This window comes from Hippocampus comes, unplaced genomic scaffold (assembly GCF_001891065.2).
Source record: "Hippocampus comes isolate QL1 unplaced genomic scaffold, H_comes_QL1_v1.1 scaffold83, whole genome shotgun sequence".
Classification (NCBI taxonomy): Eukaryota; Metazoa; Chordata; class Actinopteri; order Syngnathiformes; family Syngnathidae; genus Hippocampus; species Hippocampus comes.
The window spans coordinates 2,353,829-2,372,657 of NW_017805281.1; the positions used below are offsets into that span (position 1 = coordinate 2,353,829).

At 46.8% G+C, this 18,829-nt stretch overlaps 3 protein-coding genes across 4 annotated transcripts in view; 2 read left to right on the forward strand and 1 right to left on the reverse strand.

Moving 5' to 3' along the window:
* pea15 (proliferation and apoptosis adaptor protein 15) overlaps positions 1 to 1,973 on the reverse strand; it is a 10,198-nt gene extending 8,225 nt beyond the window's left edge. For both annotated transcript variants that reach the window (XR_002168350.1, XM_019871078.1), the window contains exon 1: positions 1,644 to 1,973. The gene's annotated coding sequence lies outside the window, so the exon portion shown is untranslated. The remainder of the gene's footprint in view (positions 1 to 1,643) is intronic.
* A 5,096-nt stretch (positions 1,974 to 7,069) lies between these two features.
* On the forward strand, positions 7,070 to 14,881 carry casq1b (calsequestrin 1b). Its single transcript, XM_019871076.1, has 12 exons — positions 7,070 to 7,424; positions 11,038 to 11,131; positions 11,300 to 11,400; positions 11,843 to 11,954; positions 12,033 to 12,106; positions 12,199 to 12,329; positions 13,462 to 13,507; positions 13,614 to 13,668; positions 13,742 to 13,842; positions 13,959 to 14,033; positions 14,128 to 14,416; positions 14,540 to 14,881. Exons 1-11 carry the CDS (start codon positions 7,188 to 7,190, stop codon positions 14,371 to 14,373), a joined length of 1,272 nt encoding a protein of 423 aa, XP_019726635.1. The 5' UTR covers positions 7,070 to 7,187; the 3' UTR covers positions 14,374 to 14,416; positions 14,540 to 14,881.
* A 2,548-nt stretch (positions 14,882 to 17,429) lies between these two features.
* Positions 17,430 to 18,771, forward strand: LOC109516495 (calsequestrin-1-like). Its single transcript, XM_019871077.1, has 6 exons — positions 17,430 to 17,521; positions 17,628 to 17,682; positions 17,756 to 17,856; positions 17,973 to 18,047; positions 18,142 to 18,463; positions 18,587 to 18,771. The coding sequence occupies exons 1-5, from the start codon at positions 17,507 to 17,509 to the stop codon at positions 18,418 to 18,420; spliced, it is 525 nt and encodes a 174-aa protein (XP_019726636.1). The 5' UTR covers positions 17,430 to 17,506; the 3' UTR covers positions 18,421 to 18,463; positions 18,587 to 18,771.
* Positions 18,772 to 18,829: the final 58 nt, after the last annotated feature.

An 18,829-nucleotide genomic window follows, 5' to 3' on the forward strand; every position in this document is an offset into this window, starting at 1 on the left:
TGTGTGTGTGTGTGTGTGTGTGTGTGTGTGTGTGTTTGTGTGTGTGTGTGTAAGTGTGTGACAGTAAAGGATGAGAAACACGTGAGGAGTCGACGTCAGTATCAAAAATATCCTTCATTTCCTGCTCCATCCTCCTCCTCCTCCTCCTCATCATCATGCTAATTCATGAATGGGCAAACTTTTGTGCTAAATAGCTTTGTTTGCAGCAAGGCAGGAAAAGCCAGAGAAGGAAGCGCGTGTGTGTTATGTGCATGCATGAAGATTGTGGCACACGAGGGACAATGTGAGGAAGTTTCTGAGTGGGCCACTTCTGGATGACATCCAACAGGAAGATGGTCTCTAAGAGGGCCAAACACACAAGCCAAGCATGTATGGTATTCACACCTGTGCGGTGCATTCAAGTGTCTGTGGAAAATGTGGTCAAAACAGGTGCGAGAAGCACGCGATGGTCACCAGACACTCCACAGGTTCCTGAAAGAATCTCCCTTCACCCTTTACAGATGCTTTCATCGGGTTCTTGAACGCACCACGGAGGGCCCCGGGGAGCCTTCGTCATGATGGATGTCAACAAGTTTCACACATTCGAAGGCTGTCTCTCCTTTGTTGGGATTAGGTTCCACTAGTCTCCACCGCAAGCATCACAACAACACACCCGAGGACGTGGACAACAAAAGTCAAGCAAATAAATGCTGACTCGTGTTGCCCCAGAGAGGGTGGATCGATTGCTCCCCGAAAAGCTGACTCACGCACACACGCACACACAATCCCATTAGGACCTGTGGGACACTGGGGACAGGAAACCCACAAAGGGGAAGCAGTTCCTAATGATGCGTTTAATGACTTTCCGTGTTTGTACTTGCTGACTCATTCCCTGTGCTCACATTCGTCTACGTCCCCGAAATAAATCAGCTGGTCTTTCTGATTGGCACACATGCATACGCGGGAAGGCTGCAAAGGCAGTGATCGGAAGGAAGTGAACGCAGCACGGATGCCAAGCCACAGTGCAACTGTCGGGGATCGAGGGCCAAGCTCTGCTGAGAATACTGAAAACCTGCGAATAACTGACATCCCCTAGGAAAGTATGTAATTGCTTCTACATGCCACGAGATGGCAGGCAAAACACTACTTTTGTCTAAATGACACTCTTCACCTCACTTCAACATAGTTCCGTGGTGCACAAAGACACCGCAAGATGTTGGTATTTTAATCCAAATGAAACTCAACTCGCTTCAAGATCATTCCTTGATGCGCAGCAAGGCCACGGATGTTGGCAACATTTATTTCCAAATGAAACTCCTCAACTTAAATGAACATAGTTGCATGATGCAGGAAGATGCCACGGGATGGCGCCTAACGAGTACTATCATTGCTTTGGTATGAGCACAAAAAGAGCTCATAGGCGAAACCGCGAATCTGCGGTTTGCTCTGGTTTTATCATGATGCGTTGAATGCCCCCTTGAGTGCGGGAAAACGGTACACTTGTGTTAAACGAGAAGAAACAGAAGAGGAAGGGGAGGAGGAAGAGATGGGGGGTAGTCACGGAGACGTACAGGCATGCCAGCTGCCTCCTGCTTTACATTTTTACCCCCCCCCCCCAACCCCCCCCCCCACACACACACACACACACACAAACTCTCAGTTACCTCGCGCTCGGCCAAGCGTCGCAGCGAGGAAGCTTGGACGTCGGAAGAAATTTGATGGCGGAGTGGAGCTCGAATCGGAGCCGGAAACGGGTCAGTCTCGTTGGACAGAGGGGGGAAAAAAAGGCAAAAGTCCAGTGGCTCGAAGTCACTGTGATGCGATAAGGAGCTAAACGGGGGAGGACAGGAGGCAGGGGTCCTCGGCGTGGGAACTGAGGCCGCGACGTGGACGCGCACGCACGAAGCGAGGATGGTCGTGACTGCTCTCCACCAAAAAGGAGCGCAAAACCGGCCAGCGAGCGTGGAAACGCCTCTCTCTCTCTCTCTCTCTCTCTCTCTCCCTCTCTCTCTCTCGCTCGCTCGCTCTCTCTCTCAAAGATCGTCTCTAAGCAACAGTGGCTCACTACAATCAGGCGGATGTTTCATCTGTCCCTCATAACAGACTTCCAAAAATCAGTTGAGTAAATTCGAACCTCAGACGTGTTATCTTGCAGGTGCCAAGACGAACCACTTCACTATTGTTCTAACACTTTTTTTGGACTTGTAAATCGATGACCAAAAAAATGAGAGTGAGAAGTCTTTCTTTTGTCTTTTTCTCCAATTCCATGGGTTTTAGTCACACGCGCACGCACGCGGACGCACATCCACACATTTTTCAAAGCTGATGTCACCAGAGCCTTCCGGCCTGCAAATCCCTTCTGCTGCTCTGTTTTCCCTCCATCACAAGGCCATCCAAACTCAAAACGTGTAACCGGAGCCGATTGTGCAGTTGGCAGTGATACGACAAGACTTTCAATATGCCAACATGCAATTTCTTCTCCTTACTTTGTCAAAATCTCATTACCAGAATCTTTTTTTTTTTACTCAACTACTGCTCTGTGCTACTTAAGTGTGGATTGTGAGAACTATTGTCACATATGCAATGTGTCAAATCAAATCTATTTGTTTGTGTCCCAAGACACACCGTGACCTTTAACTACTCCTTCTAAGTGTTAAACATGAAAATGATTACCGGTAATTTGGTGCGGCCACCCGAGGCTAGCAGCATTATGAGAGGCTAAATGGTGGCCCGAACAGAGTCACAAGGTTCTCTTGGTTCTCACACGAGCAAAGAGGAAGCGCTTGCATTGATGGAATGAAGGGGAAAAGGAAGTGAGGAGCAGAAGCAAGAAGTGAGACAAAATTGGAAGACAACGTTGAAATGAAGTCAACAAAAAGTGCTGAGTCATAGCAGGAGGACTCGGGACGTCTTGCATTTGTGAAATTGTCCAAGAGGAAGTAGAACCTTGGATTGTTTCCATGACTACAGTGCTGCTAAAACCATCCATCGTCGAGTTTCAGATTACCGTGGTCAAAGTGTGATTGCCGTGGATGCCCGGCGATATTGTCAAAATGTTCGCCATGGCAGTCATAGAATGAATGAAAAAAACTGCACTTTACTTTACGGGAGTACAATGGGGCACACCAAACTCGACTCGATGCTCATGCGTAACACAACCGGGAAGCAAATTCATTCCCTCGTTGCTGTGTGTTGCTCGAACACTTCACTTTCTCCTCTTTTACACATTTTTTTAATCAGAGCCACAAGTAAAAATTTTGGGGTGATTTTTTTTTTTTTTATGTTTGTTTGTTTGTTTGTTTTGGCAAGGATTCCTGATCTTGTTTTTTTCTCTAGCACATAGGTTTTTCATAATAATATTAATTAAAAAAAGAATAATAATACGGCGGCACAGTGTGTACTGGTTAGCATGTTAGCCTCACAGTGCAGAGGTGCAGGGTTTGATTCTGGCTCCGGCCTTCCAGTGTGGAGTTTGCATGTTCTCCCCGGGCCTGTGTGGGTTTTCTCAGGGTACTCCGGTCTCCTCCCACATTCCAAAAACATGCATGGCAGGCTGATTAAACACTCTAAATTGTCCCTAGGTGTGAATGTGAGCATGGATGGTTGTTTGTGTGCCCTGCGATTGGCTGGCAACCGGTTCAGGGTGTCTCCCGCCTACTGCCCGAAGACAGCTGGGATAGGCTCCAGCACGCCCACGACCCTTGTAAGGATAAAGCGGTTCAGAAAATGGATGGATGGATAATAATAATACTTTTTAAAAATAAACTATCATGTCTTAAACGTTACAGTTGGTAAAATCTGCATTGCGCCCCCCCCCCACCCAAAAAGGCAAGACATTTTTGCAATCAACGTCAAAAATACATTTAGGTACACGAAAATCTATCATCTCTTTTTAATATTTACGATTAAGCAGTGTATCTTATCTTATCTTATTTCTTAGCCTTGGTTGTCTGTACATGCTTCCCCTCTTGAGTTTAAATCCCGTGACCTTGCCTTGCTCTGCATATCTGTTGCACAGATTGAGACTCACACACACACACGCCCACACGCACACACCCACACACACACACACACACACACACACACACACACACACACACACACACACACACACATTCAGCATCCTACATGCACCAACTGTTTGCAGGCTGAAGTTTGATGAGTGTGGTTTGTGGTTACTAAGCAACCTCTCATCCTCCACTCATCCTCCAGCTGTCATGTTGACACATTTTGGGACCAAAATGGTTGACGTTCACACATACCCAACACACAAATTCAGTTGCAGATGCTGCCAAATGTCGGTAAAGCGAACGAATGCGTGCAATTGATTTCAAATTGCGAGACGCGCGGGGAGGCAGGTGGGTGATGAGGGAGGTTTGTGTACAAAAGGTAAACAAAGTATGAAGTGTGGGCCAGTCTGAGGAGGAGGAGGTGTTGTGAATCCTGCAAGATGGTACCAAAATAAATAAATAAGTGAATAAAAACAAGCTTCACACTTTTGATCAGGTGACGTCACCTCTCGGCTCCACTGTTGCCAATTCCTTTGCAGGGGATGTTGCCTGCACGCTCAAGGCTCAGTTGGTGACTTGAGATACAAGTGAGCCCCGAACGAGTTTTGTGAAATTCAATTTCATCATTCGGATGAATATCTGCTTTGACTTGCGAGTGCAGAACATGCAAACTCCACAGAGGAAGGCCGGAGCCGGAATCGAACCCGGCACCTCTGCACTGTGAGACTGACGTGCTAACCACTTTTTCCACCGTGCCACCAACAACAACACAAGAATGCTTTGTTGTTTTTTGAGGGTGGGGGACTAGAATAGAAGAATGGAATTTTTGTTCATTTCAACCAGAAAAGAGGATTTTGAGCGTTTTGAGTTACAAGCAGAATCACAGAACAAATATAAGTGCTATCTCAAGGCGCCACTGGATTTGATACTTAAAGTTGATCAATGAATTTGTCATTGCATGATGATGTCATTATTGCCAATCTATGTCATGTTCAATACATGACATAGATTGCACAGTGGCTTGATGTACGCCAATTGACTGTTCAAGTCAGCAAAAGATATTTTACATGAGGTCATTTACATTAGTTTGTTCGATATTGTAACATTTACACATCATAGCATAACTTTACGTTCTTCATTTTCATCTCATATATATATATTTGTACTCATATTCCTTTGGTTGTAACTGTGAATAGTAAACTATTTAAATTCAAAGCTGCGATCGGTTCCCAAACAGATTTCCAAATTGACGAAATATGTGGTGCGGTGCTGGAAAAAAAAAAAAACAGAGAAGTGAGAAGTTGTTCAGTCTTGCAATATTGCAATTCGAGCTCAAGTGGCATCTCTGCTCGAGGTTCATTAGCACCCTGACTTGGATGTGTCAGTGCGTTCTGAGGCGCTACTTGTCTCCACCGTGTTCCGCCACGTCCCGCAACACGCATGGCGTTGGTATCGCGGTGATGAAATGTCATTTGGAGCTATGTCACCGTGGCAACGCTTTTCAGAGGCTCAACCACCACAGTGGTGTTGACTGCGAGGGGAGGGAGGCGAGGAGCGCTTTGGAGCGTTTGCGGGCGCCAGAGGACGGCGCTGTTGACCTCAGTGGTGCAACATTTTCAGTGGGTGGGGCTTCATCACGGGGAACTGATTGAATCCTCTTAACCTAGTGGATCTAATCCACCCTCTTATTCGAACCGCTATCACTTCAACACAATTACGGATACCCAAAATATTTTACATACTACACAACAGTGCCATTTACTGTACATCATTTGGTTCATGATCAGTATTTATCCAATAATACGGCAAGAATGAAAACATTTCGGGCGGCCCGGTAGTCGAGTGGTTAGCGCGTTGACCTCACAGTGCAGAGGTACCGGGTTCGATTCCAGCTCCGGCCTCCCTGTGTGGAGTTTGCATGTTCTCCCCGTGCCTGCGTGGGTTTTCTCTGGGTACTCCAGTTTCCTCCCACATTCCAAAAACATGCATGGCAGCATAATGGAGCACTCTACAGGCTAAGTGAACACTCAAAATTGTCCCCAGGTGTGAGTGTGAGCGCGGATGGTTGTTCGTCTCTGTGTGCCCTGCGATTGGCTGGCAACCGGTTCAGGGTGTCCCCCGCCTACTGCCCGAAGACGGCTGGGAAAGGCTCCAGCACCCCCCACGAACCTTGTGAGGATGAGCGGATCGGAAAATGAATGAATGAATGAAACCATTTCCACAAAAACACATCCTACTCACCGCGGAATGTTAACCCTTTCGGGTACAGCGGTGACTACGGAAGAGCCCGTGGAGATCTTTGTCTTGCTTGTTGAACAGTTTTGCTCTGACCAACCAATCAGAGGGCAGCTGACAAGGATCAAGGGTCATCTCTCTGATTACCATCGGTTTAAAATTCATATCGTGCTACACTATATGTCGCTTGTCGTTCCGTGGTCAAATGTACATTTTCACATGATGATGTCATCAACGGAGTCCAAATATACACTGTAGGCCGAGTGTATGCGGTAAACCATCTGTACCACAAACCCCACGTTACGACTCGTCACTTTTGCTTTTTTTTAGATTTGTGTTGAGAGCTAAAATTCAAGTTACGAGCAAGATTAAGATACGACGCTTCTCAAGTGCGTGGAGATAATTGAACTTGTAGGTCAAATTATAGGTTACAACGTTATTGGTAGTTATGAACATTTCTCGGAGGGTCGTGAATTACTGTCAGTTTTTGGCTTGGGCTCGGCCCCTATTTCCTCTAAGTTGACTCGGTGGCCTTCTTGTCCATGGACGACGTCTTGTCCACACTTTTGTCCCGCAGAGGTTTTATTTTTAGTGGGACTCTGGCAGTTCGGCCAAACTTAATAAGGGAATGGCACGTCAGGCATCGGGGTCTTCTTTCGTCGGCCAAGACAGTAAGCTTCCCTTCGACAAGAGATTTCCAACAGGTGGCCATGCAACGCAAACTCCTCCCCCCTCTACACACACCCTTCTAATTGTGACATTTTTTGGCAGCCCTTCCAGTTTGTATCACGGAGGAGCGAAGCCCCCCGCCCCCGTGTCGTCAGCAAATCCACGTGGACGCGCTTCTTAAAGGGAACCGCTTGCTGACGGTCCTGTTCTTCTCTGGCCGGTGGGGACAGGAAGCAGGATTGGATTTCGGGACCATTAAGTCAAAGTTCAGAACGGGAGGAGAGGATAAGAGCCATGAAGTGGATTTGGGCGATATTGGGGGTCCTCCTCTCCTTGGGGGCCCTGGCGTCCTGCGAAAATGGCCTGCAAATCCCCGAGTATGACGGCAAGGACCGCGTTCACGACCTCAGCGGCAAGAACTACAAGTCCATCATGAAGAAGTACGACGTGATGGTCGTCTACTACCACAAAAACGTGCATGGGGACCGCAACGCCATCAAGCAGTTCCAGATCGAGGAGCTGGCTCTGGAGGTTGGTTGGCGGGACGAGGGGAGTCAGGGATTTGAGGATTCCTAGCCGCGACCAGGTTGTGGACTTGCCATTGGGGTTTGACAGCTGTGGATGGATTGGTGGCACGACAGGGTTACAATCGGGGTGGGGGGGCTGGCCTGGGGAGCGTCACGGCTCTTGACCCATTAAAAAAAATAATTAACTGACTTGCATAGTAGTCGTACTGAGAAATAAAAAGAAACACGTTGGACTAAGTTCAACTCTGACAAGAGAATCAGGACCCGCATGGGCAACTGCACACAATTCAACAGCTTTGTCCTCGACAGTAGATGCTGAATTAACGAATGACATCAACTGAAAGACCTTTCAGATAGGACGGAGACTTTTTGACCGCCAGAAGCTAGCGGGTTTTTGGCTGGCTCAAGCCACAACGCACACATTTACGACCAATCATTCTTGCAACATCAAACAATTCTCCTAAATTAAAAAAAAAAAAAAAAAAAAAAAATACTTCGTTCGAGTACAGATACCTGAAAAATCAAGTCAAGTGATACTTTCCACCCACTGTTCGCTCTATGTTGATACCACATGCGTAGATAGCCGTTAGCATATCAGACCAGGAAAAATGCCCTGTTGCTGTGGGCTACGTGCTAATGCTAACTGAGGGTCTGCATTGCTTAACGTTTTTTTTTTTTTCTTTTTCTCCTTTTGTCTGCCATTTGACGGGCTGGGAGGAAAGTCGGATTGTTGCTATGGTAACCAAACCACATGCCGGCTGACCAACAGAACATTTCGTGCTGGCAAATGTCTGTCTTTCTTTTGTTTCTCTGCACGAGCAAAAAGCGGAGGTTGAAAATGAGACAGCTGCTTCCCGTTCATTTTTTTTTCAAATAAACAAGAAGAAGATAAAGTTTAATTTTGAAATTGAAATTGAAAATGGCACCTTCTTCAATGCCGATGGCATTTCGGGGTGCACATTCAGTTGAATGGCCATTTGAACGGGAGGGTCCTTGGGCAAACTTCTTTTTCCCCGGACCCAAAAAGTTTGTGACATCCCAGTTTCCAAGGACGTGCGCTCAGTGATTCATCGTCTGTGTCTCGGATGATGTAAGCGGCCCATGGCTAAATTTAAGCTGCTGCTATGCGAACACAAGCTGCAAACACAACGTCAGTGCATGCGGTCCCACCAGGGTCGAGAAGGTCCCGTCCGGTAGATCGAAGCAGAACGGTGTTCTTGTGCGTAGGAAGAGAAAGTTTGCACCTCGGGGACGGTTGGGGTCACCTCGCGGTCGCAAAGCACCAGGTTGCGGTACTGCGTATCCTTGGCAACCACCGACTCAACCTGGCCACAAGGCTGAGATGACATCATCTCTTTGGCAGTGAGTTTGTGGAGCAGCTTGTGTTGCATCATCTGCCCTTTGTCACCTTTGCCGTCAGGTCCAATGAGGAGATTTAAGGCCTCTTTAACCTCCCAAGTCAATCCGGAGAGGGACGAGCAAATGTCAGCTGGTGGCCAGTCTCAGTCACTCCGGAGTGTCTTCTGCTCAATTATAGATTTCCATGCATTTTTCATGATGTTGCGTAACAGCCAGCCACACGCGTGTCTGTGCGTGGGTGTCAGCATCTAATATTGATTTACAGTCTGTGTAAAGCAATTGAACTGAGGTTCTCAGTGGATAGCTATTTACAGTACATCCATTCACAAAGATGTGTACGCAGGAATACATACAGACGATCCAGAAACATGCACCATCTATGAAGAAGAACTGGACACAAGTCCCCAAATATACACATAAATCAACCAAAAATCCACCGATGCTGTGGGCCTTGAAATATTTATATTGGGCTATCAATTGGTAGAGTGACAAATATGCATATCCATGAACAATAATTGACTTCACGTCAGCTAGCAGTTTATTCCATTTGCATTCAGCACAATAACTACAGCAGCGGTCCCCAACCCTTTTTGCCCCACGGACCGTTTTAATGTCAGACAATATTTTCAGGGACCGGCCTTTAAGGTGTGGCGGATAAATACAACAAAATAATATGATATGACCTGCTTGAAAACTGTACTGGCTGGGACTTTTCCCCTTCCCAAAGAAACGTTCCAAAGACGTTTACGTTTTACTCATTTTGCTAGTTCCTGTGTTTCATTTTAGCGGTAACCTCTCACGTGACCGAGAAGCGCGCCTTGACTCTTCATCAAGAGTGCCATACTGTCGACGGATGTAACAGAGAATCCGGTCATTTTTCAAAATTAAACATGTTTCAGATTCCGAAATCAATACAACGGAAGTAATGTAAGTTATTTATTCTTTCTCAGCGGCCCGGTACCAAATGACCCACCCTGGTCCGCCGCTCGCGGGTTGGGGACCACTGAGCTACAGTACATGCAGTTTCGCCATGTTTACTTTGACCTCCAGGCTCCACTAATTGACCCAAGTCTGAAAAAATCAAATGCCATGTAATAATAATTTATTAATGATAAATGCTTTTCTTTGACATGAAGACATTGATTTGTCACTATTATGGAATTTGCACGGAAACGAACAAAATTTGGAAAAGAGGTTGACAATTCTTCATGTACAGCACCAGAATTCAAATAGAATTACGTACTTAGGGAAAGGCACACTTGTAAAGATCTGAAAATATGTACGTAGATAAAGAAAATATTGACACAGATGAAAAACGTGTATTGTGGTCATAATGGATTTAACTTGGACGCTTGAATGTGGAAACTGAGCCGTGTGGATTAAAACGTGTCAATCAGACACGACGGACGTGAGTGTGTCAGGTGCGTCTGGGCCTGGCTCGGTCTTGTAAGGAATGCTTTTCTGTTCTCACCGTGCCTTCTTCAAGGCCTTAAATAGCGGCGGGATGTAGCCTCACCTCTCCTCCAAATAACCCCATTGGAAATATGTTCGAATGTGGGGGTGGGGGTGAGGGGGGCGCTGCAGGACACAAACTCACATGGCCTACTCGAGGAAAGGGGATTGAAGGATTTGAAGTTTTGAAGACCTTGTCGTCTATTTTTAACAAGGGTCTTGGTGCAAACCAAGCGTAGACCCACAACATTAGGGACTTCCAAACTTTTTCAAAAAAATTTTTTAGTAACCTTTTTAATGTGCGCCACGTTTCATTTCATGGGTAAAATATACGGCTGACCAATGAGAAACAAGTTTATGCACTCAGACCTGTAGGTAGTGGAGCACCTGTTGCATCATCTCAAGTTGTTGTGTCCCCTGCCAAGACCTCCCTTTCTCTTGTGAGTGCTTGGGGGTTCTGGGGTGGGTGGGTGGTGTTTTTAAGGTCTTGAGGTGCACAAGAAGTGACGGCCACCTTGCCCAGGAGGTTCGTAGAGGTGGCAAAAGAAAGGGTGTCAAAGAAAAGAAAAGAAACTTGAACCTTGGTCTGAAGACAGAAGAAAAATTAATCCAGATACTACATAAAACCAGATATCTAAAAAAAATGGGTCCAATCCAGTAACTACGTAATAAGTAACAATGTGCTTCGTGGCTTCCCACCACTGGACGTTCGCATCGGAAATAGTACGGCTTCTGAGTCGAACGGCTGACATTACCCCTTCACAAGCCCCCAACCTGCCCCATTGTCCCTCCTCTTTTGTCTACAGCTAGCAGCCCAGGTTCTGGACGATCTGGAAGATGAAGACATTGGATTTGGCCTTGTGGATGAAAAGAAAGACAGCTCCGTGGCCAAAAAACTCGGTAGACTTTCTCTTTCTCTTTCCACACGTCAAGCCAACGATCAATAACATGAAACCTACCAGAGATGGGAGTCAGTCATAAGTAACGTTTCAAGTCTCAGCCCACAAATTGAAGTTTGGACTTGCCCGGTTCAATTGCTTGAACCACCTCGTCTCATTCTCCCACCAGGTCTGGATGAGGTGGAGAGCGTCTATATATTCGCCAACGATGAGATCATCGAGTATGACGGCGAGATGGCCGCCGACACACTGGTGGAGTTCCTCTATGACGTAAGTATGAAATAGGAATGTGCCGGGCTATGACGCCACAGTCCTTCTAGGACAGGGGTAGGGAACTCCAGTTCTTCGAGAGCCATATCCTGCCTGTTTTAGATCCCTCCCTAGTCCGACACACCTGATTCAAATCATCAGCTCATCAGCAAGCCCTGTCGAGGCCTGAAACAATCATGAACAGTTGAATCAGGTGTGTCGGACTAGGGAGGGATCTAAAACAGGTAGGATATGGCTCTCGAGGAAACCGGAGTTCCCGACCCCTGTTCTAGGACATTACAGAAAGTTTGGAAACAATCCGTGCCAGGGTAAGTCCGAGTGGCAGAAAAGGGAGTGGCAAGCAAGGATGGGTGTTCTGCCACCCGGAATTACGAGCGGCATCGCGGCAATATATCTTTTTGGACCTACACGCTAACGGTTCTCCCAACGTCGGACGTCTCAGGTGATGGAAGAGCCCGTGGAGATCATCGACAATGAGCGGGAGCTGAAGGGCTTTCACAACATAGACGATGTCATCAAGCTGGTGGGCTACTTCAAGAGCGAGAAATCTCCTCGTAGGTGGACCATGTAGACATGCGAAGGAACGCGCGGGCCGCCGGCGCAGTCCATTAAACCCGGATAATCTTTTGCAGATTTCATCGCGTTCGATGATGCGGCTGAAGAGTTTCACCCTTTCATCAAATTCTTTGCCACCTTCGACCCCAAGGTTTGCCGTCCAAAGTGTTCTCGTTTCACATTCTGTGCCCGGAGTTTGGAAACGTGTGTATCATTTGTTGGTTCCTCTTTGGCTTGCTTTAGATTGCCAAGAAACTGAAACTGAAGATGAACGAAGTGGATTTTTACGAGCCCTTCATGGAGGAATCCGACACCATTCCCGGGAAGCCCTACACCGAGGCCGAGCTGGTCGAGTACATCGAGCAGCACGACAGGTAAAAGTTCAAAGCATAAACCCCAACCACTGCCTGCGGACAATGTTAGGTTTTTGCTGGTCATCAGATGCTAAGAACACATCGGGAACAGGAAGACTCAGGGGGCAGTCATGGTTGTCTTTCTTACAAGGAGAGTGTGCTGAGACACGTCTCGGTTTACAATCTCAGAACAGCTCTGCAGCTGCTTAGCTGTGTAAACCGTTACAGTCCCTGGACAGCTCTGAAGGGACCGCGTTTGTCTCCTTACATTTATTGAAAGGATGTCCCTGATACACGATCTTCTAATGGGGTTTCAGAAGCGCAATGAATGGGAGATTCAATCAGAATACACAATGCCTTCCTGTTAATGGGAAAAGAGGTCATGCTGGGCGTCAGTGGTCCGTGATTGCAGCCGTTGACGTCACGCAGTGCGTCGTCCTTGAGTTGATGGTGTCTTCAAAAGCCGAGAGCGGAACCCTTTTGGCAACACCTAGATTGTCAATCCCCGCATCCTATCGTAAATGAGATTTCTGCAGAGTCACACTCTTGAGCAAACTCTTTGTAACTACAATAAGAGTAAATATGGTATTATATATATATATATGCATATATATATATATATATATATATATATATACACCGTATTTTCCACACTAAAAGGCGCACTGGATTACGAGGCGTACCTTCAATAAATGGCCTATTTTGTCATTTTTTTCATATGTTGGACGCACCGTATTATAAGACGCAATCTACAATGCATCCACTAGATGGAGCTACGCTCAAGGAAACGCCAACAGAACGATCAGATGTCAGTAAAATTTATTTAATAAAGCAGTGATACGGTTCACTTAAGCAACAGCAAGTTATACCATTGATTCGTTAACGTTGAACTCTCTTGCCGCTGCTCTATTTCCGTGTTCAACTGCGTAACCCGATCGCCTTAAGTTTGAACTCTGCGTTGTAAGCATGTCTCGAGCAAGGAGCCATCTTGGGGTCGAAATTTTACCGTAATAATCATACACAAGGCGCATCGGATTTTAAGGCGCACTGTGAGCTTTTAAGAAAATGGAAGGCGCCTTTTAGTGCGGAAAATACGGTCTATATTTATTCCATCAAACAAGCGAGTCACTGTGCTTCGTTTCATTCGTTCCAGACCCACTTTGAGGAAGCTGAAACCTCACAGCATGTATGAGATCTGGGTAAGAACGTCTCCACATACAAACTTTCCTGTCCGCCGAACGACAATGGAAAAGCCCTTTGAGCTTTTATTCCGTATTGCCCCGAAAACGGTTTGTCTAACCCCAGGAGGATGACATCGACGGCGAGCACATTGTGGCCTTCGCTGAGGAAGACGACCCAGGTAGGAGTCCGATGAGTCCGCTCAACCCCACCGATCTGATGCGGCTCCTTATTTTGATTTTGGAACTCCTTAGATGGTTTTGAGTTCCTGGAGATCCTGAAGGAGGTGGCACGTGAGAATACAGATAATCCCAACCTGAGCATCATCTGGATCGACCCTGACAACTTCCCCCTGGTAAGGCAGACGTCACGCTTTGCTTTGAATGCAGTGGTCCGTTGAAGCAAAAAAAAAACACTGGACCCAAAAATGTTTGAGAACCCCTTGTCTAATATCTATGATGCGGTTCTCAGCTGGTCCCGTACTGGGAGAAGACCTTCCGCATCGACCTGTCATCCCCCAAAATCGGCGTGGTTGATGTGGAGGACGTAAGCAATCTTTGCTGTTTCCGTGTACAGAGTTCGACGGTTTACGCTTACTTCTTGATGCTACTCTTCTTCTTTTACTTGATCCTTTCGGCAGGCTGACAGCGTGTGGATGGAAATGGACGACCACGATGAAATGCCGACGGCAGACGAGCTGGAGCGCTGGATTGAGGACGTTCTCTCGGGGAAGATCGACCCTGACGACGACGACGAGGATGAGGACGACGATGAGGACGATGATGACGATGACGATGATGACGACGACGATGATGATGACGATGACGACGATGATGACGACGATGATGATGACGATGACGACGATGATGACGACGATGATGAATAGAAACATCCCAACTATCTTTCAGTCCCGTTGTTACGTTGAAAATTGTTTCTGACGAAAATCACGGTGTCGACGGCAACGACAACGGAGAAAAACAGGCCAACTATCTTTCAGTCCAGTTTTAACAGTGAGGCGGATTTCTCGATTCACTTCCTGCGGCGGGGGGGGCTGAATATAAGGAGCCGCCGGGAGGCGCTGAAAACCACCGGCTGAAAACCACGGCTTTGCTTGACAAGCCGACTGCGCTTGCGTTTTGTACCTTGTGTCACACGACCAGAGCTCAGAAACAGTCACTTCAGATAAAGTGTGTCAGAAATAATAAAGAAAATTAACGACAAACAAACAACCAAAAGAAACGAATCACTGGAGAGTCTTAAAATGATCCCGGAAAATTTGCTATGGAATTAATTAAGAAAGTAGCTGTTTCTGTTCTCTCATCCCAAATAAAAACAAAAAAAAAACCCTTAAAAAAGAAAAACAGTCCTACTTGTATTTATTTCCACATATAATGGACAGCATGCAATGGGGGAAAGAATGATTTGGTACTCTGTAAAGACAATAACACGCCCACACTCATAACTCAATCAACTTCAGCTGTTTTAGTAGTCTTTCCCTGCCTATTTTTTTCTTTTTTGTCACATATTACAGCACAATCCTGCGCTGCCGAAACCTTCCTAAGTAAGCGTAGTCATGCTTTCATAAGAGTTTACCTTGCTCTCATTTTCATATATCACAAAAATATTTGAACAGGGGTGTGTAGACTTTTTATGTCCAAGCTCTGTATGTGTGTGTGGTGACAACTATTTCCTCAAAAAGGAGATAAAGGTCACCGTGTAAAATAAAACCAACAAGATAACGCTCGGAGCTTTTTCGAATCATATATTGGACTTTTGTGTCCGTCGGGAAAGGCGAACTCGACGGCAATAAAACAAAATTGCTCTTCTCAATACAAATGCACTACAAGTTCATAGAAAGGGAAACTTTGTATTTTTTTTTTTTCCCGTGATGCCAAGTTATCAATGCATACATTGTAATTGAGTCGGTATTACTTCTACCGCAGTTTTATTTTTAAATCACAAAGTACTATATCACAAAGTACTTTTACTTAAGAGAGTGAGGGTATTTTTTTTTTCATGTCTTTTTAGCTTTGCTGAATGAGGGCTTTCTCCGCAACGGGACATATGACGATGGTGTCGGAGGCTTTGTCGGAACAGTACAAGTAGAAAAACGGAAGAATCTTTTCTGACAACCTGTCACTGAAAGTGTAAAGGTGGGTGCGAGCCCGGACGTCATAGAAGGATATTTGGCCCTCCTCGCAGTCCACGTACACTCCCACCGTTTTGGGTTTGGGGTTGAGCGCCAGTGAGAGCGGCGGCACGGTGGACACGCGGTACCCTTGGCCCTTCTTCATGGCGAGGGCCCAGTACCCGTTGGCGCTGCTCACCGAGATGCGGCCTTTCCTCTTGACGGACGACTTGGCCACGCCCAGGTACCAGTCATCCTTCTCGCCGACCTGGACTTCCCAGTAATGTCTGCCGGAGGTGAAGCCCTCTCGGCCCAGGACGATGACCACCGTGTCGAATCGGTCAGGGTGGTCCGGGAGATCTTGCCACGCCCCCAGGTGACGCACCTGCCGCCTGTCCTGGGAGAGCTGCAGCCACGGGTTGGCGGTATCCGGGTCCAAAGTCACGTCCTCTAAAGAGGGAAGGACGCTTAGTTAGTCAAGGGGGGTATGAAAGGAAGGCACGGGGGGGGGGTTAAAAGCAGTTCTAAGTTGTGGCACAGGTGGAGTTGACCGAGGTGCAGGCATGTCGCAACAAAGGTCGCGGGGCGTACTGGAGCCTATCCCAGCTGTCTTTGGGCCGTAGGCGGGGGTCACCCTGCAAACTCCACACAGGAAGGCTGGACCTGGTACCTCTGTACTGTGAGGTCGACACGCAAACCACTGGACCTCCGGGCCGCCTTCTATCTGAATTATTGTAGAAATTAACTAATTGAACAAATGGTTATTATTAGCCATCCATCCATCTTCTGATCCGCTTATCCTCACAAGGGTCGCGGGGTGTGCTGGAGCCTATCCCAACTGTCTTCCGGCAGTAGGCGGGCTACACCCTGAATTGGTTACCAGCTAATCACAGGGCACACATAGACCAACAACCGTCCGCGCTCACACTCACACCTAGGGACAATTCAGAGTATTCCATTAACCTGCCACACATGTTTTTGGAATGTGGGAGGAAACCGGAGTACCCAGATAAAACCCACACAGGCAACGGGAGAGCATGCAAACCCCACACAGGAAGGCCTGAGCCGGAATCAAACCAGGCACCTCTGCACTGCCAGCGTGTTAACCAGACGACCACCGGGCCGGCCAATTATGATGATGATCATTATGAATACTATTATTATTCATATTACTGTATTATGATCACATCTGTGACTGGTGGGGAGGAGTGTCTGCAGGGACTTACACTGTACACTTACAGATGCACAAACGGTGTAGAAGGCTGTCTCCAAGTGCCCAAAATGACCTGTTTGTGGGAAATCTTTTGTTCTGCATATATATATATATATATATATATATATATACACCGTATTTTCCACACTAAAAGGCGCACTGGATTACGAGGCGTACCTTCAATAAATGGCCTATTTTGTCATTTTTTTCATATGTTGGACGCACCGTATTATAAGACGCAATCTACAATGCATCCACTAGATGGAGCTACGCTCAAGGAAACGCCAACAGAACGATCAGATGTCAGTAAAATTTATTTAATAAAGCAGTGATACGGTTCACTTAAGCAACAGCAAGTTATACCATTGATTCGTTAACGTTGAACTCTCTTGCCGCTGCTCTATTTCCGTGTTCAACTGCGTAACCCGATCGCCTTAAGTTTGAACTCTGCGTTGTAAGCATGTCTCGAGCAAGGAGCCATCTTGGGGTCGAAATTTTACCGTAATAATCATACACAAGGCGCATCGGATTTTAAGGCGCACTGTGAGCTTTTAAGAAAATGGAAGGCGCCTTTTAGTGCGGAAAATACGGTCTATATTTATTCCATCAAACAAGCGAGTCACTGTGCTTCGTTTCATTCGTTCCAGACCCACTTTGAGGAAGCTGAAACCTCACAGCATGTATGAGATCTGGGTAAGAACGTCTCCACATACAAACTTTCCTGTCCGCCGAACGACAATGGAAAAGCCCTTTGAGCTTTTATTCCGTATTGCCCCGAAAACGGTTTGTCTAACCCCAGGAGGATGACATCGACGGCGAGCACATTGTGGCCTTCGCTGAGGAAGACGACCCAGGTAGGAGTCCGATGAGTCCGCTCAACCCCACCGATCTGATGCGGCTCCTTATTTTGATTTTGGAACTCCTTAGATGGTTTTGAGTTCCTGGAGATCCTGAAGGAGGTGGCACGTGAGAATACAGATAATCCCAACCTGAGCATCATCTGGATCGACCCTGACAACTTCCCCCTGGTAAGGCAGACGTCACGCTTTGCTTTGAATGCAGTGGTCCGTTGAAGCAAAAAAAAAACACTGGACCCAAAAATGTTTGAGAACCCCTTGTCTAATATCTATGATGCGGTTCTCAGCTGGTCCCGTACTGGGAGAAGACCTTCCGCATCGACCTGTCATCCCCCAAAATCGGCGTGGTTGATGTGGAGGACGTAAGCAATCTTTGCTGTTTCCGTGTACAGAGTTCGACGGTTTACGCTTACTTCTTGATGCTACTCTTCTTCTTTTACTTGATCCTTTCGGCAGGCTGACAGCGTGTGGATGGAAATGGACGACCACGATGAAATGCCGACGGCAGACGAGCTGGAGCGCTGGATTGAGGACGTTCTCTCGGGGAAGATCGACCCTGACGACGACGACGAGGATGAGGACGACGATGAGGACGATGATGACGATGACGATGATGACGACGACGATGATGATGACGATGACGACGATGATGACGACGATGATGATGACGATGACGACGATGATGACGACGATGATGATGACGATGACGACGATGATGACGACGATGATGAATAGAAACATCCCAACTATCTTTCAGTCCCGTTGTTACGTTGAAAATTGTTTCTGACGAAAATCACGGTGTCGACGGCAACGACAACGGAGAAAAACAGGCCAACTATCTTTCAGTCCAGTTTTAACAGTGAGGCGGATTTCTCGATTCACTTCCTGCGGCGGGGGGGGCTGAATATAAGGAGCCGCCGGGAGGCGCTGAAAACCACCGGCTGAAAACCACGGCTTTGCTTGACAAGCCGACTGCGCTTGCGTTTTGTACCTTGTGTCACACGACCAGAGCTCAGAAACAGTCACTTCAGATAAAGTGTGTCAGAAATAATAAAGAAAATTAACGACAAACAAACAACCAAAAGAAACGAATCACTGGAGAGTCTTAAAATGATCCCGGAAAATTTGCTATGGAATTAATTAA